Raw genomic sequence first — 22,930 nt, 5'->3', positions numbered from 1 at the left:
GTCAAATAGGAACACATGTGTTTTCCGTTGTAAAACATTTTTGCTACAGCGTCCCTTATTGAAAACTACCCTACCCAGACAACAATGTTGCAGACAGCAGCACTGCACTCTGTAAAAGACACTTATGTAACAACCCGTTCCCATTATTTTTTTTGTTATGAAACGAAGAAAATGCCGTTTTTTGGTACGTCTGTGCTTCTTTACCCTTGATTCTGTCTTTTGTTAAAATACTAGTGTGTTTTTGCCACATGAAATCATAGGTCAACAGTCTCTTTAGTTGATTTAGCTAGCTAACGTTAGCTACTACTGGCTAAATTATATCTAGTTAGCTAGCTAGCAATGCTAAATAGAGTACACTGTGTGTTGACTGTACAATTTCGACCGATAATAACTAAATATATATGCATAAAGTAAGTTAACTGGGTAGCCAGTTATGTCCACAAGTGTATAACTACAGATACTATCAAGTTTGTTTAATGCTTCTCCACACTAGCTAACGTTAACTAGCCAGGACAGCTAACAAATGTTCAAAACATAATCAATTGAATAACTAGTTAGTTGATTTGCAAGGGACAGGAGGACAACGTGTAACTTGCTGTGAATTACTGTAGATAATGACTGAACTGTTGTTGTATTCATGCTGTGACTACAGTGTCTTCAAACTCTTCTAATTTTAAATTGGCCAAGATTCAAGGGACTAGCTATGTTGACTATATTTATCAAGTTAAAAAAAGACTAGCTATGTTGACTATATTTATCAAGTAAAAAAAAGACTAGCTCTGTTGACTATATTTATCAAGTAAAAAAAAGACTAGCTATGTTGACTATGCTCAAAGCCTGCAAAATATATGACGCCCTCTTTGCTCTTGTTGTGTTGCAGTGACTGAGTGGACTTTCCTCTTTGTCCTGTTGCTGACCACTATCTTTTCAATGACATCCTACTGACTGAACGGTATATGTGACAACGGCACCCTATTATCACATTATATGGGGAAAGTATTTGTAACTGTCTTTGATGTAATAGGCATGTGATTGATAACTCATCCCTAGATATAGTTTTTATACTTGCCACTACTGATATTGTCCTACGTCTTTTCTCCTCCGTAGGTCATTTGTTTTGTAAACTCTATAGGCAACAATACTTCCCACCATGCAGTTGGAGGCCCAGCTGCGTCTTTGTCAGAGCTGTCTATGGTGCTGCAAGAGCGGACTGCGCCTGCTCTTTCAGAGCTCTGTGCACAGGTATGCTCTCTCCCTCTACAGTATTTACCTTTGTGCACAGCTATACAATGTGCATGGTAGTGTGTTTGTGTGCATTTGACACTTGTCTAGTTACACTGTACTTACACTGGTAGGCTGATGATTGTGGTCTGTTAGGCATTGTTGAGTCCAAGGTCCCAATACTGTACTGTATGTGGTCCCAGTACTGTGTGTTGTTATCCTGTATAATTAGCATTCATTGTGTCTCCTTGCAGAGCGGCATTTAACCACTACGACCTTCTTGGTGTAAAACCTGATGCCACACTGGAGCAAATCAAGAATGCATTTTTCGATAAATCAAAAAAGGTACGACAATCTCCTAACCTATCAACTAAAAGCTTTAAATACTTAATAAATTCATAAAAGGCACATGGTTTAAGCAGCACATATTTAGGGTTTATTGTTGCATGCAATTATGGTTTAAAAGGAATTGCAGCTTCTCTCTCCGACCACACGAGTGCACTCTTCCACAGTATTTTTCTATCTTCCAACATCACATTCCCACTGTGTTCATGAATAAATATACAGTGAGCTCCAAAAGTATTGGGACAGTGACACGTTTTGTTTTGGCACTGTACTCCAACACTTTGAATTGTGACTATGAGGTTAATGTGCATTTTCATCCATATTGGTTGAACCTTTTAGAAATTACAGCATGTATTGTACATAGTAACCCCATTTTAGGGGCCCAAAAATATTGGGACAAATTCACTTATGTCTTTTAAAGTTGTCAAATTTAGTATTTGGTCCCATATTCCAAGCACATGATTACATCAAGTTTGTGACTCTACAAACTTGTTGGATGCTATTGCTGTTTGTTTTGGTTGTGTTTCAGATCATTTTGTGCCCAATCGAAATTAATGGTAAATAATGTATTGTCATTTTGGAGTCACTTTTATGTAAATAGGAATAGAATATGTTTCTAAACACTATTTTAATGTGGCTGCTACCATGATTATGGATAATCCTGAATGAATCATGAATAATGATGAGTGAGAAAGTTAGACACACAAATATCATACCCCCAAGACATGCTAACCTCTCACCATTACAATAACAGGGGATGTTAGCATTTTTTGGGGGTGTTATGATATTTGTGCGTCTAACTTTCTCACTAATCATTATTCACGATTCATTCAAGACTGCCTGTAATCATGGTAACATCCACATTAATGTAGAAGAGACATTCTGTTCTTACAAAATGATAGTCACAAGCGAGATGTAATCATTGCGCGCTAGGAATATGGGACCAAATACTAAACTTTTGATTACTTTAATAAACATATACTTTTCCCAATACTTTTGGCCCCCTAATATGGGGAGGGACTATGTATAAAAAGTGCTGTAATTTCTAAACGGTTCACCCGATATGGATGAAAATACCCTCAAATTACAGCTGACGGTCTCATACTCACGTATCATTTCAAATCCAAAGTGCTGGAGTACAGAGCCAAAACAACAAATGTGTCACTGTCCCAATACTTTTGGAGCTCACTGTTGTACTGTTTGTTTTGGTGTTGTGAGGATCTCTATGTTAACAAGGATGTACAGTATATTTACCAGTACATATTTGTATTGTGTGTGTGTGTTGTATTATGTCAGTACATGAGTTTTCTGCAGTTTGTAGCTACACAGTAAGTTTATATCTATCTGTATGTATGCATGTACAGTAGTAACCCTGGTTTGTCCAAATCCTCATCCTGACTGCTCAAATGTAGTGTACACAAATCCATTTAGCACCGATTGAAACAGCGGGACCATTCAACAGTGTGATGGTATCTACTGCTTTTTCATCACTAATCCTCACTGCCCCCTGTCTCTCTACCAGATGCACCCAGACAGTGACCCGTCTAACCCGGGGCTGCATGGCCAGTTTGTGGAGCTGAACGAGGCCTACAGGGTGCTGAGTAAGGAGGTGTCCAGGAGAGAGTACGACCTGCGGCAACGGCACCCTTACACCGGGGGACAGGCCTTCAGACCCACCTCCACATACAACCCCAGGTACATAAACAAATGTGCACACACTCAAGCAAGCAGGAACTAACCCATGCATATACACACACACACACACACACACACACACACACACACACACACACACACACACGTGTCCCATTATGGCTGGTGAAAACCAAACACTGCATGCCACAGTAAGAAGCTCATACAAATGGTCAAGCATGGTGTTGGTGGTAGTGTGATGGTTTGGAGATGCTTTCCTGCCTCAGGACCTGGACGACTTGCCTTAATAGAAGGAACCATACATTCTGCTCTGTATCAGAATTCTACAGGAGAATGTCAGGCCAGAATGTCAGGCCATCTGTCTGTGAGCTGAAGCTGAAGGACAGCTGGGTCATGCAGCAATACAATGATTCTACATAAAAATTGCTAAAAATAAACACATTTGAAGTTTTGGAATTGCCTATTCAAAGTCCAGACCTAATCCCAATTGAGAATTTGTGGCAGGACTTGAAACGAGCAGTTCATGCTTGAAAACCCACATATGTCATTGAGTTAAAGCAGTTCTGCATGCAAGAGTGGGCTAATATTCCTCCACAGCGATGTTAGAGACTGATCAACAACTATGGGAAGTATTTGGTTGGAGTCATTGCAGCTGAAGGTGGGGGGGAAATTACTTTTTCACACAGGGGAATCAGGTGTTGCACAACTTTGTTAAGTAAATAAATAAAACAAGTATCACTTTTGTTTATTTGTAAACTCAGGTTCCCTTTATCTAAATTAGGTTTTGGTTGAAAATCTGATAACATTCGGTATCAAAAATATGCAAAAGTAGAGAAAATTAGAAAGGGTGCAAATACCTTTTCACGGCACTGTATATACTGTATTTGTATTTATTATGGATCCCCATTAGGTCCTGCCAAGGCAGCAGCTGCTCTTCCTGAGGTCCAGCAAAATTAAGGCAGTTTATACAATTTTAAAAACATTACAATACATTCACAGATGCTATCTTCTGTATACCACCCTTACCTTGTCACAGCACAACTGATTGGCTCAAATGCATTAAGGAGGAAAGAAATTCCAGAAATTAACTTTTAACAAGGTACACCTATTAATTGAAATGCATTTCAGACCTCATGAAGATGGTTGAGAGAATGCCAAGAGTGTGCAAAGCTGTCATCAAGGCAAAGGGTGGCTACTTTGAAGTATTTCATATATAAAATATATTTTGATTTGTTTAACACTTTTCTGGTTACTACAGGATTCCATATGTGTTATTTCATAGTTTTTACATCTTCACTATTATTCTACAATGTAGAAAATAGTACAAACAATGAAAAAACGTTGAATGAGATTGTGTGTCCAAACTTTTGACTTGATTTGATTTACTGTATATATACTCTGGACTGTGAAATTGCTCAACCTAATATTTCTTAGTTCCATTCTTTTACTTTTTAGATTTGTGTGTATTGTTAGATATTAGTGCAGTGTTGGAGCTAGGAACACATGCATTTCGCTACACCAATAGCACACGCACAAACAGCCCTGTGTGAGTTCATACACAAATCTCAAGAGTTTTTCCCCTTTTCTCTCTCTCTGTCTACCTCTCTCAGGGCGGAAGCTCAGGAGAGTATGCGCTACTGGGATCAGTTCAAACACTCTCAGCCTCAGGAGACCACAGCTGAGGAGTGGGAGAGGAAGAGGAAGAGGAACTTTAGAATAGTTAGCTACTGCATGCTCATCATGGGCCTGAGCATCAGCGCTCACGTTCTCTTCTTTAGGTAACATCATGGGACTGAGCATCAGCACTCACGTTCTCTTCTTTAGGTAACATCATGGGACTGAGCATCAGCGCTCACGTTCTCTTCTTTAGGTAACATCATGGGCCTGAGCATCAGCGCTCACGTTCTCTTCTTTAGGTAACATCATGGGACTGAGCATCAGAGCTCACGTTCTCTTTAGGTAACATCATGGGACTGAGCATCAGCGGTCACGTTCTCTTCTTTAGGTAACATCATGGGACTGAGCATCAGCGCTCACGTTCTCTTCTTTAGGTAACATCATGGGACTGAGCATCAGCGCTCACGTTCTCTTCTTTAGGTAACATCATGGGACTGAGCATCAGCGCTCACGTTCTCTTCTTTAGGTAACATCGTGGGACTGAGCATCAGCGCTCACGTTCTCTCTCATCATGGGACTGAGCATCAGCTCTCACGTTCTCTTTAGGTAACATCATGGGACTGAGCATCAGCGCTCACGTTCTCTTTAGGTAACATCATGGGCCTGAGCATCAGCGCTCACGTTCTCTTTAGGTAACATCATGGGACTGAGCATCAGCGCTCACGTTCTCTTCAGGTAATATGGGAAAAGACCAGAGTGAAACTGATACTTGGACATTAAAACTGTATGTATGTACAGTGAGGCAAAAAAGTATTTAGTCAGCAACCAATTGTGCAAGTTCTCCCACTTAAAAAGATGAGCGAGGCCTGTAATTTTCATCATAGGTACACTTCAACTATGACAGACAAAATGAGAAAAAAAATCCAGAAAATCACATTGTAGGATTTTTAATGAATTTATTTGCAAATTATGGTGAAAAATAAGTATTTGGTCACCTACAAACAAGCAAGATTTCTGGCTCTCACAGACCTGTAACTTCTTCTTTAAGAGGCTCCTCTGTCCTACACTCGTTACCTGTATTAATGGCACCTGTTTGAACTTGTTATCAGTATAAAAGACACCTGTCCACAACCTCAAACAGTCACACTCCAAACTCCACTATGGCCAAGACCAAAGAGCTGTTAAAGGACACCAGAAACAAAATCGTAGACCTGCACCAGGCTGGGAAGACTGAATCTGCAATAGTTAAGCAGCTTGGTTTGAAGAAATCAACTGTGGGAGCAATTATTAGGAAATTGAAGACATACAAGACCACTGATAATCTCCCTCGATCTGGGGCTCCACACAAGATCTCACCCCGTGGAGTCAAAATGATCACAAGAACGGTGAGCAAAAATCCCAGAACCACACTAGTGAATGACCTGCAGCTAGCTGGGACCAAAGTAACAAAGCCTACCATCAGTAACACACTACGCCGCCAGAGACTCAAATCCTGCAGTGCCAGACGTGTACCCCTGCTTAAGCCAGTACATGTCCAAGCCCGTCTGAAGTTTGCTAGAGAGCATTTGGATGATCCAGAAGAAGATTGGGAGAATGTCATATGGTCAGATGAAACCAAAATATAACTTTTTGGTAAAAACTCAACTCGTCGTGTTTGGAGGACAAAGAATGCTTGGTTGCATCCAAAGAACACCATACCTACTGTGAAGCATGGGGGTGGAAACATCATGCTTTGGGGCTGTTTTTCTGCAAAGGGACCAGGACGACTGATCCGTGTAAAGGAAAGAATGAATGGGGCCATGTATCGTGAGATTTTGAGTGAAAACCTCCTTCCATCAGCAAGGGCATTGAAGATGAAACATGGCTGGGTCTTTCAGCATGACAATGATCCCAAACACACCGCCCGGGCAACGAAGGAGTGGCTTCGTAAGAAGCATTTCAAGGTCCTGGACTGGCCTAGCCAGTCTCCAGATCTCAACCCCATAGAAAATCTTTGGAGGAAGCTGAAAGTCCGTATTGCCCAGCAACAGCCCCAAAACATCATTACTCTAGAGGAGATCTGCATGGAGGAATGGGCCAAAATACCAGCAACAGTGTGTGAAAACCTTGTGAAGACTTACAGAAAATGTTTGACCTCTGTCATTGCCAACAAATGGTATATAACAAAGTATTGAGATAAACTTTTGTTATTGACCAAATATTTATTTTCCACCATAATTTGCAAATAAATTCATTAAAAATCCTACAATGTGATTTTCAGGATTTCTTTTCTCTCATTTTGTCTGTCATAGTTGAAGTGTACCTATGATGAAAATTACAGGCCTCATCTTTTTAAGTGGGAGAACTTGCACAATTGGTGGCTGACTAAATACTTTTTTGCCCCACTGTATGTACACTCAGCACATAATTAAATACGAAATGCAAGGACTTCTGTCATGTTCAAGGAAAGGAATCACACTTCTGTCACTCAAATGCATTTCTGAGTAATGTGCCAAAATGTGTCATTTGACTATTACTGCTATTACTATGTTTTTACTCATTCATAGTCTAGACTAAATGGTCTGTAGACTCTGATAGCTGTCTGTTTTGTAGGCACAGGTGCCCCTGGCTCAGGCCCAGGTTGTGCTGTCATATATCTAGTAATCTGTGTTTTGGCACGATGACTTGAAAGCACTTTTATTGTTTGTAGAGATTCAACTTTTCCTGGTATGACTATTTGTACTAGTACGGAATAATAAAACATGAATAATAATCAAAATACCAATTGTACTGGCAACGATATTCCACTGTGTGCAAGTCTGTTGTCTGACAGGTCTCTCTGTCTTCCGGTCACACAGAAAGTTGGAGTCAGTCCATAACAACTTCATGGACGAAAAGGACAGGGTCATCACACAGATCTACAACGAGTCCAAAGAAAGGGCAAGGTGTGTGAGAATTCAAACGTGTTATAAGTCTTTATTACATGTGTTACTACACTGTTCTAGTTACGGTAGTGGTAATTATCAACCTTGCATCGAGTATGTATTAATATGATTTGTTTGTAGGATATACCTGAGACTGGACCTGATTTCTTCATTTTGATTTGCAGAGTGAACGGGTTTAAGAAGCAGACAGAGATTCTCAGACAGAAACATGCAGACTTCCTGGAGAAATACAAAATCACTCGCAACAGTGGAGAGGACAAGTAGGAGTTTCGTAGAATAAGAGTACACCTTAAAACAAGGTGGATTGAGTTGGCGGAAGGCCAATGAAGAGGAATGGAGGGGAGTGAACGGTTGAGTGTGTTAGGAGTAGTTAGCTTTCAAAGAAAATAACATTGGGGCAAACGTTGATGATGTGCACAGCTGATGTTTGCTTGGACCTCGGATACTAAGCTGAGGAGTAAAAAAAAGAAGATGTGTATTAACAACAGTATGTAATGCCTGGTTGAAACTGGAACTGGAACAACATATGGGGTACATGTCTTTGTCACAGTAGAAAGTCGACCCCAGACGTTCTAGGTTTCTTCAGAAGGAGAATGTTTGTGGAGGTTTGGTCCGTAATCAGAAGACTAACAGCAGTAGGACCTGGTCGTTAGCAACACATCTCTTCCTCTGTTGGATGGAACCAAGACTCCTGTTAGCCAGTTGCTAATTGGTTCACAGTGACATGCCGTTTTCCCCCATGCCCGTTCAGAGGAAGTCTGATTGGGGTTCATATGACAGTGGGAATTTGCACACTGGAGATCCAGTACAGTGTTGCGTACTGAAGACAAATCAAAGGTAAAAATCCCTTCATGACGGATAGGGGGTGCTGTGTACAGCTTCCCTTGAACCAATGGGATTCAGTCATTGTGCCTCTGTGAGTCAATGATATCATGGAACTCTTGACATCGCTACTGGGCCCATGGTGGACCCAAATACAGTCATAAAGAGTTTTTCCTGACAATGATACCTATAGGCAATATTTCGGGCCTAGAGCATTTCCTGGTCATATGATGAGGGAAAACTTCCCAGATACAATGCATTCGGAAAGTATTCAGACCCCTTGACTTTTTCCACATTTTGTTACATTACAGCCTTATTCTAAAATTGATTAAATATTTTTCCCCCCTCATCAATCTACACACAATACCCCATAATGACAAAGTATAAACAAGTTTTTAGAAATGTTTGCAAATTTATAAAAAACAAAAAACTGAAATATCACATTTACATATAAGTATGGGCCACACTAGGACATTCAGAGACTTGTCCCGAAGCCACTCCTGCGTTGTCTTGGCTGTGTGCTTAGGGTCGTTGTCCTGTTGGAAGGTGAACCTTCACCCCAGTCTGAGGTCCTGAGTTCTCTGGAGCAGGTTTTCATCAAGGATCTCTCTGTACTTTGCTCTGTTCATCTTTCCCTCAATCCCGAACAGTCTCCCAGTCGCTTTAAAACATCCCACAGCATGATACTGCCACCACCATGCTTCACCGTAGGGATGGTGCCAGGATTTCTCCAGACGTGACACTTAGCATTCAGGCCAAAGAGTTCAGTCTTGGTTTCATCAGACCAGAGAATCTTGTTTCTCATGGTCTGAGAGTCCTTTAAGTACCTTTTGGTCACTCTACCATAAAGGCCTGAATGGTGGAGTGCTGCAGAGATAGTTGTCATTCTGGAAGTTTCTCCCATCTCTACAGAGGAACTCTGGAGCTCTGTCAGATTGACCATTGTGTTGTTGGTCACCTCCCTGACCAAGTCTCTTCTCCCCCGATTGCTCGGTTTGGCCGGGTGGCCAGGTCTAGGAACCGTCTTGGTGGTCCCAAACTTCTTCCAATTTAGAATGATGCAGTCTTCTCTGGGACCTTCAATGCTGCAGAAATGTTTTGGTACCCTTCAACATGATCTGTGCCTCGACATAATTCCGTCTCTGAGCTCTACGGAATATTCCTTCGACCTCATGGCTTTGTTTTTGTCTGACATGCACTGTCAACTGTGGGACCTTATATAGGCAGGTGTGTGTGCCTTTCCAAATCATATCTAATCAATTGAATTTACCACAAGTGGAATCCATGTCAAAACATCTCAAGGATGATCAATGGAAACAGGATGCATCTGAGTTCAATTTTGAGTCTCATAGCAAAGGGTCTGAATACTTGTGTAAATAAGGTCTTTCTTTTTTAAATTTATACATTTGCAAACATTTCTAAACACCTGTTTTCACTTTGTCATTATGGCATGTTATTTGTAGATTGATTTTTTTTTTATTTAATACATTTTAGATTAAGGCTGTAATGTAACAAAATGTTGAAAAGGGGAAGGGGTCTGAATACTTTCTGAATGCACTGTATAATCTATTTTTTTATTGAAAGGACATGGAATCAAGAAAAACTTGAAAATGAAGTCATATTATGACTTTCTAAAATGTTATTCAATTGTACCCTTGTCTGATGTTGACAAATACATTTTAGGAATGTTAATTATAAAAGGGAAATATTTGATTTATTGCCAGTGTGGGCAACCTCAATCTCTGAGATGAGGATATTGTATTTAATTTATTGTTATGTTGACTGCCAACTGACACTTACCATAATGCCTTGTTTCAGTGTCTTATTAGTCACAGATTGTGTTTCAGAGTGATTTTTTTATGACCGCATTTAACTCTTCCCAGTGTCATTATAGATTCATTCAATGATAAATAAACACTGTTCCTCTGGTCTCAACCCAAATCATCCAATGTTTATTTTTGAGTTTGTTTTTCACTGATTCCACTATTGCGTGTCGTGTCAAGTTTGAGAGTGAGTGAGGGGTGCTGAAAAACATGGGGTGCAGAGTGTGTTAATGACTCTCTGGCCTCATGTTGTTTCGCAAGCCCTTAGCTGAAACTACAGAGGAGATAACAGGTCCTGGCATACCCACATCCCCCATCTGGTGTATGAGTGCCCCCTCATAACCCAAACACACCACACTGACAGACTCTTCTTTCAATGTAAAGACAAAGTGATGGAAGACAGGGTTCACTGTAGTCTGTGCTGCTGACAGAGGTTTTGTAACTGGGACTTAAAGTAGTTGGGGCAAATGTGTTGTTATTTTCAAATAAATTCACTGGGGGTGATCAGTTATTGCTTGGGGTGTTTTGTGTGTCCTGTCAGTCAGAGAGATCTTGGAGGAGGATTTGAATGAATGATAAAGGGATTTTAATGCAATACAATACCCCTTTAATTGTGTTCTTAGAAAAAAATGTATCGTGTGGCTGAGAAAGTGAAGTGGTAAATGATTGACCGGCTGAATGATTAATTGAAGGGCGACGTTCATCTGTATCCATTGCGCGGGTGCGTCAGTGTCATTTTGAAAAAGTTGGCAGTGCAACGGTTACGCGGAATTCGGAGTGCGTCGAGTGGAGTGCGCCTTCTAATTGTGATCTGAAGGGCAAAGGATATGAGGAACCGATCATGACAAACCAAGAAACGCTGTCAAGGACATTTTCTCTTTATGGACTGCTTTGGCACGACGAACTTCAATATCTTATTCTCAAAAGAGGACATATTGCTTAAGCGAAACGTCATCTATAGGCTCTTTCTCAGAGACACCGCTCTGTATAGGCTACGCAGTGTCATGAAATGTGCTTGTGGCACCGTACCTTATGTGATTCAAGACAGTCGTGTTGGAACTTAAATAAGGGATATTTGTCCTATTTTAACGTTCCTTAAGACAAGGATACAATATTGAACATTTTCTACTCAAGACTATAAATGGACCTGCAGTCACGCCACCCCTGACGCTCACCCACAAACCGTTTCATGGGTTCCCGACCAACAATGGGCGAACCTAACCGGCTTACATGCCCAGACCTCCGGCTTTAGAATATTGGGGGACATCATTCAAAGTTCACACAACTCTTAGTAAAATAGAGGCAACCAAATTGTATTGCATTGAAAGTGATCGACTGAGATTTATCAAATTAGGTTATTTGTAAGAGGCATCTTATCTGTGCGCTTGATTGCCAAGAATGATTATCGATGGCAATAGATTATACGTTGTTACATTGTAGCTAATTACATTGTGTAATTGTTCATTAATTAATCAAGTTGCAGTTTCAAGTCAATCATTGGAGTGTTTGCCTACTCATTTGCTCATGATTTTTCACGTTCATGCGTAACGGTATGGGAATGCCACCAGCGCTGTCATTTTATAGGATGGAACCTAAGGACAACAGATGGAATATTGATTGAGTGGAGAGAAAAGCAAAACACCAATTAATTGACCAACATTTGGCGTGACTTTTGGTGTACTGCACAATGGGGGTTTTGCTTCAAGTTATTCTAGGAATGTTCCTCTTGCTCTCAAGAATACGCACGTCCCATGCCAAGGTATGTCAAATAACTAACTACACGCTGGTAGACTATTGTCTGCATGGGAATCTACAGAATTTAGATTGTTGTATTCCTCTGCACTGTGTTATGCTACAAAGCATTTGGTTTAGTTGAAGGGAAAGTAGAGATAGGAATACAATGAATTTAGTAGCAGTAAAAAAAAAATCTAATAAAAGTCTATTTTGAACTGATTCTTGTGTATACATTTCCCACTTTTGGAGATTACCCCCATGGTCATTGATGGTCTTGTATGGAGATTACCCCCATGGTCATTGATGGTCTTGTATGGAGATTACCCCCATGGTCATTGACTGTCTGAGTTTACAAAGGTTGATAGAATTGTGTGTAGCACCACTCGCTCAACTCTGCCATACTGACGGGCTGTACTTTGTAACACAAGGCAGATGTAGGCTACTGTACATGAGTTACAAATGGGGACAGATACTAATTTGCCAACACAGTAGTCTCCATAAACTTTCAGACACACAATTCTTCACATGGCAGATTGGTTTTATTTATGTCTGGAGTCTTCATATCAAGAACATGTAGTGCCCTGAAGCTGCCCGCACTGATTGAGCTGTGTGGACGTGGGATATATCAGGTTGGAGGTCCTGGGAATCATCCTGGAAACCATGTTGCACTGGGGCCCCCATATCACTCACTCACACACACACACACACACACACACACACACACACACACACACACACACACACACACACACACACACACACACACACACACACACACAGTGTTAGTGGTCACAAAGGCTTTTTCTACTCGTCCCCCTGGGAAAGGCTGGGTTAATGGTGGCAGTTAGAGGGTAGAAGCCTCTGATGCTGCAGCTAGCATTGTGTGGTCTTTTGCAAGAGCTTGGCTGGCACTGTTTAGATTACTTGTGTGTGTTTTGAGAAAGCGCAAGTGTGTGTGTCAGAGAGAGAGACAGAGTGAGAGTGTGCCAATGCCTGTGTCGGACAGGATCAGATATAACCAGACTGGGAGGGGAATTACAAGGAACAATTACAAGGAACACACACTTAGGGTGACAGTATCAATTTCTTCTAGGGGCCAGTCTGTGGAGTTATAGCCCATTCTACTCCTTCTAGGGGCCAGTATGTGGAGTTGTAGCCTGTTCTACTCCTTCTAGGAGCCAGTCTGTGGAGTTATAGCCTGTTCTACTCCTTCTAGGGGCCAGTATGTGGAGTTATAGCCCATTCTACTCCTTCTAGGGGCTAGTCTGTGGAGTTATAGCCCGTTCTACTCCTTCTAGGGGCTAGTCTGTGGAGTTATAGCCCGTTCTACTCCATCTAGGGGCCAGTCTGTGGAGCTATAGCCCACCCTACTCCTTCTAGGGGCCAGTCTGTGGAGTTATAGCCCACCCTACTCCTTCTAGGGGCCAGTCTGTGGAGTTATAGCCCACCCTACTCCTTCTAGGGGCCAGTCTGTGGAGCTATAGCCCACCCTACCCCTTCTAGGGGCTAGTCTGTGGAGCTATAGCCAACCCTACTCATTCTAGGGGCCAGTCTGTGGAGCTATAACCCACCCTACTCCTTCTAGGGGCCAGTCTGTGGAGCTATAGCCCACCCTACTCCTTCCAGGGGCTAGTCTGTGGAGCTATAGCCTACCCTACTCATTCTAGGGGTCAGTCTGTGAAGTTTTAGCCCATTCTACTCCTTCTAGGGGCCAGTCTGTGGAGCTATAACCCACCCTACTCCTTCTAGGGGCCAATCTGTGGAGTTATAGCCCACCATACTCCTTCTAGGGGCCAGTCTGTGAAGCTATAGCCCACCCTACTCCTTCTAGGGGCCAGTCTGTGGAGCTATAGCCCACCCTACCCCTTCTAGGGGCTAGTCTGTGGAGCTATAGCCAACCCTACTCATTCTAGGGGCCAGTCTGTGGAGCTATAACCCACACTACTCCTTCTAGGGGCCAGTCTGTGGAGCTATAGCCCACCCTACTCCTTCCAGGGGCTAGTCTGTGGAGCTATAGCCAACCCTACTCATTCTAGGGGTCAGTCTGTGAAGTTTTAGCCCATTCTACTCCTTCTAGGGGCCAGTCTGTGGAGCTATAACCCACCCTACTCATTCTAGGGGCCAGTCTGTGGAGCTATAGACCACCCTACTCATTCTAGGGGCCAGTCTGTGGAGCTATAGACCACCCTACTCATTCTAGGGGCCAGTCTGTGGAGCTATAGCCTGCCCTACTCCTGGAGATGTTGTGTACTGATTGATTTGTGATATGAATGAAACACCAGTGTGATCTGACATGTTTCTTGTTGCTCAGACACTTACGACAGTAAAATGGCCACACACACATCGGTAAACTCAGAATCAAACTGTGCCAAACCAGAAACTGTGGAGAAAGCACGTGGGTGGTGGGGTATGGGGGTGTGGCGATTGAAATGGGGGCAATTGGGCAAAGTCTACATTCCCTCAGCAGTGGCCTTGGTCTACTCAGACCTAATAACGACATTGTGTGTGTGCGTTCTTCCATGCTTGTGAGAGTGTGTGTGTAAACTACATAGTATGTATTTTGTGTGTTATTCACCTGGCTAAGGTATTTGATGTCAGTGTAGAGCGTGACAGTGTAGTAGGGGCTGTGAGGTACTAGGGGTCCTCACTGTATATAGGGTTATAAACACATTGACACCAGGGATGTAGTGCTGTCGTAGCGCGGTTCAGTGGTGTTCCCTCATGTTTTTCAATTTGAAAATACACAGAGCTGGTAGAAATATTTCTGGAAAATTAATTTGGATAAATTATATTAAATTACCACTGAAGTTCCATGAAAACAATAGAAAGACAAACTATATAAATACTGTATATAGGCTATAGCAGCCTATAGGTAGGAAAATGTTCTTCCCAGTCTTAGCTGTGGTGCAAATGATGAATAACTGTAGCATGTGCAGAAGGTGGCGGGCCTTTGGTTGGAAGCTGGACCACTTTGAGTGGAATAAAGCCAAATCCGATGTAACAAGAACTGCCACAGAGAGAAAACTTCAGGGATTGCTAAAACGACTGTCGTCAAAACAGTTTGTTATGCATTTGGGCTCATGTACGACGCACTTCAACTTGCCTTACTGTCCAGATGCCTAGCTTACAGAAACGTACCACCTCTATTGCGTATGCAGACAAACTGAATCCCCACGTGAACCTTCTCATCACACCAATGAGATCTAGGATCCAAATTCACTGTGTGTCTGCCTTGATGTTCATAAAACTCCACAGAGCCCATCTTGTGCAGTGGAACCCAGAACGACATGTGGCCACTTGTTTAGGATGCTGTCCTTTCAGCACTACTATTCGAAGGGTGCTCGAACCACTTAAAATAACCCTCATAACCAAGAGCTGTTGCCGACACCTAATAGTCCAACTCATCACTTACTATTAGAGGATCACTTCTCACAATGGTGCTTGTTTAGTAAAGCTAGATCAAAGCTGAATCAATGTCTCGCAAGATCACAATGATTCATTAGTATTTTACATAACAGAACCAAATATCATCGCATATACTGTATCACGGTTACACCAAAAACACCTCTTCAGTCATTTCTTATCCGAAGGCGTTCAAAACTCAACAGAGCACCATTAGGCAGGATATACAGGTGAAGTCGGAAGTTTACATACACCTTAGCCAAATACATTTAAATTCAATTACTGACATTTAATCCTAGTTAAAATGGCCTCTTTTAGGTCAGTTAGGATCACCACTTTAATTTTAAGAATGTGAAATGTCAGAATAATAGTTGAGAGAATAATTTATTTCAGCTTTTATTTCTTTCATCACATTCCCAGTGGGTCAGAAGTTTACATACACTCAATTAGTATTTGGTAGCATTGCCTTTAAATTGCTTAACTTAGGTCAAACTTTTCGGGTAGCCTTCCACAAGCTTCCCACAGTAAGTTGGGTGAATTTTGTCCCATTCCTCCTGACAGAGCTGGTGTAACTGAGTCAGGTTTGTAGGCCACCCTGCTCACACACACTTTTTCAGTTCTGCCCCCAAATGTTATATAGGATTGAGGTCAGGGCTTTGTGATGGCCACTCCAATACCTTGACTTTGTTGTCCTTAAGCCATTTTGCCACAACTTTGGAAGTATGCTTGGGGTCATTGTCCATTTGGAAGACCTATTTGCGACCAAGTTTTAACTTCCTGACTGATGTCTTGAGATGTTGCTTCAATATATCCACATCATTTTACTTTCTCATGATGCCATCTATTTTGTGAAGTGCACCAGTCCCTCCTGCAGCAAAGCACCCCCACAACATGATGCTGCCACCCCCGTGCTTCACGGTTGGGATGGTGTTCTTCGGCTTGCAAGCGTCCCCCTTTTTCCTCCAAACATAACAATGGTCATTATGGCCAAACAGTTCTATTTTTGTTTCATCAGACCAGAGGACATTTTCCTAAAAGTACGATCTTTGTCCCCATGTGCAGTTGCAAACCGTAGTCTGGCTTTTTTATGGCGGTTTTGGAGCAGTGGCTTCTTCCTTGCTGAGCGGCCTTTCAGGTTATGTTGGTATGTAACTTGTTTACTGTGGATATAGATACTTTTGTACCGGTTTCCTCCAACATCTTCACAATGTCCTTTGCTGTTGTTCTGGGATTGATTTGCACTTTTCCTATCAAGGTACGTTAATTTCTAGGAGACAGAACGAGTCTCCTTCCTGAGCGGTATGACGGCTACATGGTCCCATGGTGTTTATACTTGTGTACTATTGTTTGTACAGATGAACATGGTACATTCAGGCGTTTGGAAATTGCTCCCAAGGATGAACCAGACTTGTGGAGGTCTATAATTTTTTTTCTGAGGTCTTGGCTGATTTCTTTTGATTCTCCCATGATGTCAAGCAAAGAGGCACTGAGTTTGAAGGTAGGCCTTCAAATACATCCACAGATACACCTCCAATTGACTCAAAAGATGTCAATTAGCCTATCAGAAGCTTCTAAAGCCATGACATCATTTTCTGGATTTTATCAAGCTGTCAACTTAGTGTAAACTTCTGACCCACTGGAATTGTGATACAGTGAATAATAAGTGAAATTATCTGTCTGTAAACAATTGTTGGAAAAGTGTCATGCACGAAGTAGATGTCCTAACCGACTTGCCAAAACTATAGTTTGTTAACAAGAAATTTGTGAGTGGTTGAAAAACGAGTTTTAATGACTCCAACCTAATTGTATGTAAACTTCCGACTTCAACTGTTTGCTTTGATTGAAACAAAATACAAGAAAGGCAAATTGTTTGTTCACACCATCTGCTCAAGTTCTATCACGAGACAGGAATTAAAGAAGACCTAAATGCATATTCCCATGAAACTGATTGAGATCAAATGATTGGCATGGAGATGCAGTTTGGACATTTCACCGGTAAAACGTGAAGAATTATCATTTACTATTAACAGTGATGATGGCCTATTTTGAAACTAAGTATGCCTAACTTGGTGTTTGAGGGTATTCAAAATCGGAAGTTCACTGAGACAATATGTGTGGGCCTAGGCAGACGTAGCAATTGGAGGATGCATTTTATGTATATAATTATATAATGATATTCAATAGGCTGCCTCCGTCGGTGCAAACTTTGATTGAGAAATTATAACATCATTTAAAAAAAGATGTGCGCTCCCTCACCTAAAAAAGTTGCACAACACCACTGCCTGACACGCCTCTTCTTCTGCCACTCTCCTCTTCCAGCTAGCCCACTGGAGACCTGCAGACACCACCCCCAAATCCAGAGAAGGTACTTCCTCTTCCCCAATGTGATAATACCAGCACATGTGAACAGGCTGATGATGAGTAACTATGTGTGTATAAATAACAGATGTGAGAATTAATACTATATTTGTGATGTGTAAAACTTATGCATCTGAAATGTAAATCTCTCTCTCTCTCTCTCTCTCTCTCTCTCTCTCTCTCTCTCTCTCTCTCTCCATCCATCCATCCATCCATCCATCCATCCATCCATCCATCCATCCAGTGCGTCGGTGGTTGGAGGTGTACTCTCGTAGTGTTTGTGAGCCCAGGGATACCCTGGTGGAGGTGTGGCAGGAGTTGCCAGGGGAGACGCATCACCTCTTCGTGCCCTCCTGTGTGTCTGTCCGCCGCTGTGGCGGGTGCTGCTCTGACGAGGCACTGGAGTGTGTGCCCTCACTCACACAAACTATCACCATGGAGGTACACACACACACATACACACACACACACACACACACACACACACACACACACACACATAATTATTTGTAGCTATAGTTTGTGTCTTTGTACTCTGCAGCTAATGAAGACCTCCTTTATGAAGCATGAGCTCATCGAGCTGGACTTCGTTGAGCACAGCCAGTGTGAGTGCAGGTGAGCACACACACACACACACCACACACACACCACACACACACACAAACCACACACACGGTATATGCATAAATGTATTCTCAGTGTGTCCTCACATAACCTCTCTCTCTTTAGACTAAAACAGGATCTTCAGTCAGCCCCAACCAGGTACAGTACTGTATATATGTGGCTATCTGTATATACTACCATTCAAAAGTTTGGGGTCACCTAGAAATGTCCTTGTTTTTTAAATAAAAGCACATTTTATGTCCATTAAAAGAACATCAAATTGATCAGAAATACAGTGTAGACATTGTTAATGTTGTAAATGACTGTTGTAGCTGGAAACTGCAGATTTTTTTATGGAATATCTACATTTTTTTTTTTTTAACCTTTATTTAGCCAGGCAAGTCAGTTAAGAACAAATTCTTATTTTCAATGACGGCCTGGGAACAGTGGATTAACTGCCTGTTCAGGGGCAGAACGACAGACCTTGTCAGCTCGGGGGTTTGAACTCGCAACCTTCCGGTTACTAGTCCAACGCTCTAACCACTAGGCTACGCTGCCGCCCCATAGGCATACAGAGGCCCATTATCAGCAACCATCACTCCTGTGTTCCAATGGCACGTTGTGTTAGCTAATCCATATAATTTTAAAAGGCTAATTGATCATTAGAAAACCCTTTTGCAATTATGTTAGCACAGCTGAAAACTGTTGTGCTGATTTTAAAGAAGCAATACAACTGGCCTTCTTTAGGCTAGTTGAGTATCTGGAGCATCAGCATTTGTGGGTTCGATTAGAGGCTCAAAATGGCCAGAAATAAAGAACCTTCTTCTGAAACTCGTCAGTCTATTCTTGTTCTGAGAAATGAAGGCTATTCATTGTGAGAAATTGCCAATAAACTGAAGATCTCGTGCAACGCTGTGTACTATTCCCTTCACAGAACAGCTAAAACTGGCTCTAACCAGAATAGAAAGAGGAGTGAGAGGCCCCGGTGCACAACTGAGCAAGAGGACAAATACATTAGAGTGTCTAGTTTGAGAAACAGACGTCTCACAAGTCCTCAACTGGCAGCTTCATTAAATAGTATATATAGATATTCCCATAAAAAATCTGCCGTTTCCAGCTACAGTAGTCATTTACAACATTAACAATGTCTACACTGTATTTCTGATCAATTTGATGTTATTTTAATGGACAAAAAATGTGCTTTTCTTTCAAAAACAAGGACATTTCTAAGTGACCCCAAACTTTTGAACGGCAGTGTACATTTATAGATACTCGTGTAAATGTTAATTTTATGTGTCCTAAATTGTTTATCACATCAAATTGTATGCGCCGAATACAACAGGTTTTTCACCTTACCGTGAAATGCTTACTTAAAAGTTCTTAACCAACAAAGCAGTTTTAAGAAAATAGAGTGAAGAAAATATTTACTAAATTAACTAAAGTAAAAAATACAAAATACAGTTTTTGAAGGGTGCTGAGCTGTAGAAAGTTATGATTTGTGCAAAACTAAAGTGAGTCTAAGGCAAGGCTTTTGACCATACAGAGGGAGAGCTACTTTTGCTCTGTCACAGCCCACCCCTGACCCAGTGGCAGACTGACTAGCTGGCCTTAGACCAACAGAGCTGGACAGAGGTCAACGTCCACAGAGAGGAAAGTTAGGGAAAGGGTGAGAACAGGGGGACAGAGGTCAACACCCACAGAGAGGAAAGTTAGGGAAATGGTGGGAACAGGGGGACAGAGGTCAACGCTCACAGAGAGGAAAGTTAGGGATGGGGTGCTCACAGAAAGGAAAGTTAGGGATGGGGTGAGAACAGAGGGACAGAGGTCAACGCCCACAGAGAGAAAAGTTAGGGAAATGGTGGGAACAGGGGGACAGAGGTCAACGCCCACAGGGAAAAAAGTTAGGGAAATGGTGGGAACAGGGGGACAGAGGTCAACGCCCACAGAGAGGAAAGTTAGGGATGGGGTGAGAACAGAGGGACAGAGGTCAACGCTCACAGAGAGGAAAGTTAGGGATGGGGTGGGAACAGGGGGACAGAGGTCAACACCCACAGAGAGGAAAGTTAGGGAAATGGTGGGGACAGAGGTCAACGTCCACAGAGAGAAAAGTTAGGGAAATGGTGGGAACAGGGGGACAGAGGTCAACGCCCACAGAGAGGGAAGTTAGGGAAATGGTGGGGACAGAGGGACAGAGGGAAAGAGTGAAAGCTAGAAACGGAGACAGAGGCAGACATTTTATTTTCTAATAAGGCTGTTGGACTCTAAGGGAATCCCCCAAAAATGTAATTTGAGGCAATAACTCAAACAATCTATAACATATCTATTTAGATTTTGATCTGCTATGGTGATAAATTGTTGTTTGACACTGATTTATGTCTTTGAGTAACAGACCTGAAAAGCCTCTGAGGAAAGGCAGGGAAAGGGACAGAGGAAAATCCAAAAGAAAGAAAATTGGAACTATCAAAACCACGTAAGTTCAACTAAACATGCAACTCATACAGGTGCCTCAAAATAATAACCACTAAGTTGTAGCTTCTTTCTCCATTTATAACACTATAATTTAAAAGCTTTATCACAAGTCTAAGCTAGTGTCTGTTTCTCTGCGGGTATGTGTGTTTCTGCCCACAAACATAATTCCTAGAAAATCACTCTACCCAGAGAGCAGAAAGAGAGAATTCAGTCCTTCTCCTTTTTCATCCCTTTTCATCAATTCTCCACTCATCATGCTGTTGTCAGTTATTTGCTGTTATAGGGGTCAGAGTTCACTCAGTGTCTCTCTCTCAGGCTCATCCATCACTCAGATTTGAAAGCCAACGGTGTCTGTTTAAAGGTTCTGTATTTATTCTATTCATAAATAGACTATTCTCTTTACCACCCCAGACCCCCCAATCCCCCCACTACCCCATTTCCTCTCCCTACCACCCTGTCTTCCTTGCCAGGCTCTCAATGTACCCCCTGTCCTGGGAGGAAGTGGACGCTGGATTTACAGTCTTGTCTGTGTCGCTGCAACGTGACCACAGAGAGCTGCAGTCAGAAAGGGAGGAGACTCAACCAGCACCTCTGCAGGTCAGTGTCCAGTGACAGCAAACCGCCGTCAGAACCAGAGCAATAGGAGAGGTCTGACCACAACCACATACACAGTACCAACCGTGACCATGCATCACAACCACATTCAACATGGCTGAACCACAACCAAACATTAGGCATTTGATCAATGTGATCTGAACTCTCTTATTTCTTTTTGTTTTAGATGTGAGGCCATGAGGCGGTGATGATCTCTCTCCCCCCTCTCTCTCTCTCTGTCTCTCCACTGGTTCCAATGTCACTCTCAGCCATGCATCCTGGGTACCTCTCTGTCAGGGGTGGGGTGGGAAAGCATATTCCTAAGTACTCCCTTCTGTGTCCCTCCTTGTCCTCCAGAAACAGCTTCGGGAAGTTTTCAGACCCCTTGACTTTTTCCACATTTTGTTAGGTTACAGCCTTACGCTAAAATTGATAAAATTGTTTTTTTTTCTTCATCATCAATCTATACACAATACCCCAAAGCAAAAACAGGTTTGTAGAATATTTTGCTAATTTATTAAAAATGTAAAACTGAAATATCACATTTACTTAAGTATTCAGACCTTTTACTCAGTATTTTGTTGAAGCACATTTGGCAGCGATAACAGCCTCGAGTCTTCTTGGGTATGACGCTACAAGCTTGGCACACCTGTATTTGGGGAATTTCTCCCATTCTTCTCTGCAGATTCTCTCAAGCTCTGTCAGGTTGGATGAGGAGCATTGCTGCACAGCTGTTTTAAGTTATCTTCAGAGATGTTCGATCGGGTTCAAGCTATTCCTATGTTGTCTTGGCTGTGTGCTTAGGGTTGTTGTCCTGTTGGAAGGTAAACTTTTGCCCCAGTCTGAGGTCCTGAGCACTCTGGAGCAGGTTTTCATCACGGATCGTTCTGTACTTTGCTCCGTTCATCTTTGCCTCGATCCTGACTCGTCTCCCAGTCCCTGCTGCTGAAAAACATCCCCAAAGCATGATGCTGCCACCACCATGCTTCACTGTAGGGATGGTGCCAGGTTTCCTCCAGACATGACGCTTGGCATTCATGCCAAAGAGTTCAATCTCGGTTTCATCAGACCAGAGAATCTTGTTTCTCATGTTCTGAGAGTCTTTAAGTGCCTTTTGGCAAACTCTAAGAGAACTGTCATGTGCCTTTTATTGAGGAGTGGCTTCCGTCTGGCCACTCTACCATAAAGACCTGATTGGTGGAGTGCTGCAGAGATGGTTGTCCTTCTGGAAGGTTCTCCCATCTCCACAGAGGAACTCTGGAGCTCCGTCAGAGTGACCATCGGGTTCTTGGTCACCTCCCTGACAAAGGCCCTTCTCCCCCGACTGTTCAGTTTGGCCAGGCTGCCACCTCTAGGAAGTCTTGG

At 42.3% G+C, this 22,930-nt stretch overlaps 2 protein-coding genes across 3 annotated transcripts; both read left to right on the top strand.

The window, feature by feature from the left end:
* Nucleotides 1-57: 57 nt before the first annotated feature.
* LOC139366454 (DnaJ (Hsp40) homolog, subfamily C, member 4) lies at nt 58-10,914 on the top strand. Of its 2 annotated transcripts, XR_011626763.1 has the most exons (9): nt 73-184; nt 881-952; nt 1,108-1,242; nt 1,476-1,566; nt 3,089-3,261; nt 4,830-4,997; nt 7,674-7,760; nt 7,925-8,516; nt 10,116-10,911. XR_011626763.1 is itself a non-coding variant. In XM_071103950.1 (8 exons), exons 3-8 carry the CDS (start codon nt 1,151-1,153, stop codon nt 8,022-8,024), a joined length of 711 nt encoding a protein of 236 aa, XP_070960051.1. In that variant the 5' UTR covers nt 58-184; nt 881-952; nt 1,108-1,150; the 3' UTR covers nt 8,025-10,914. The 2 variants fall into 2 exon arrangements, 1 of the variants encoding a protein (XP_070960051.1); XM_071103950.1 differs by having other exon boundaries at nt 58-184; nt 7,925-10,914.
* A 222-nt stretch (nt 10,915-11,136) lies between these two features.
* On the top strand, nt 11,137-21,911 carry LOC139366048 (vascular endothelial growth factor A-like). The gene is made up of 8 exons (XM_071103133.1): nt 11,137-12,164; nt 17,861-17,906; nt 18,144-18,340; nt 18,441-18,514; nt 18,629-18,661; nt 20,892-20,972; nt 21,383-21,568; nt 21,753-21,911. Exons 1-8 carry the CDS (start codon nt 12,093-12,095, stop codon nt 21,772-21,774), a joined length of 711 nt encoding a protein of 236 aa, XP_070959234.1. The 5' UTR covers nt 11,137-12,092; the 3' UTR covers nt 21,775-21,911.
* The last annotated feature ends 1,019 nt before the right edge of the window (nt 21,912-22,930 follow it).

Source organism: Oncorhynchus clarkii, chromosome 14, assembly GCF_045791955.1.
Source record: "Oncorhynchus clarkii lewisi isolate Uvic-CL-2024 chromosome 14, UVic_Ocla_1.0, whole genome shotgun sequence".
Taxonomy (NCBI): Eukaryota; Metazoa; Chordata; class Actinopteri; order Salmoniformes; family Salmonidae; genus Oncorhynchus; species Oncorhynchus clarkii.
This window is presented reverse-complemented; position numbering and strand designations above follow the sequence as displayed.

What these genes read in the sequence shown, in the direction of transcription:
- LOC139366048 (XM_071103133.1), top strand. Translation starts at nt 12,093, where the DNA reads ATGGGGGTTTTGCTTCAAGTTATTCTAGGAATGTTCCTCTTGCTCTCA. An exon ending in TACGCACGTCCCATGCCAAG is followed by an intron (nt 12,165 to 17,860) that starts GTATGTCAAATA and finishes CTCCTCTTCCAG; the next exon opens with CTAGCCCACTGGAGACCTGC. An exon ending in ATTGGAACTATCAAAACCAC is followed by an intron (nt 20,973 to 21,382) that starts GTAAGTTCAACT and finishes TTACCACCCCAG; the next exon opens with ACCCCCCAATCCCCCCACTA.
- LOC139366454 (XM_071103950.1), top strand. Translation starts at nt 1,151, where the DNA reads ATGCAGTTGGAGGCCCAGCTGCGTCTTTGTCAGAGCTGTCTATGGTGC. An exon ending in GCTCACGTTCTCTTCTTTAG is followed by an intron (nt 4,998 to 7,673) that starts GTAACATCATGG and finishes CCGGTCACACAG; the next exon opens with AAAGTTGGAGTCAGTCCATA. An exon ending in GAGTCCAAAGAAAGGGCAAG is followed by an intron (nt 7,761 to 7,924) that starts GTGTGTGAGAAT and finishes TTTGATTTGCAG; the next exon opens with AGTGAACGGGTTTAAGAAGC.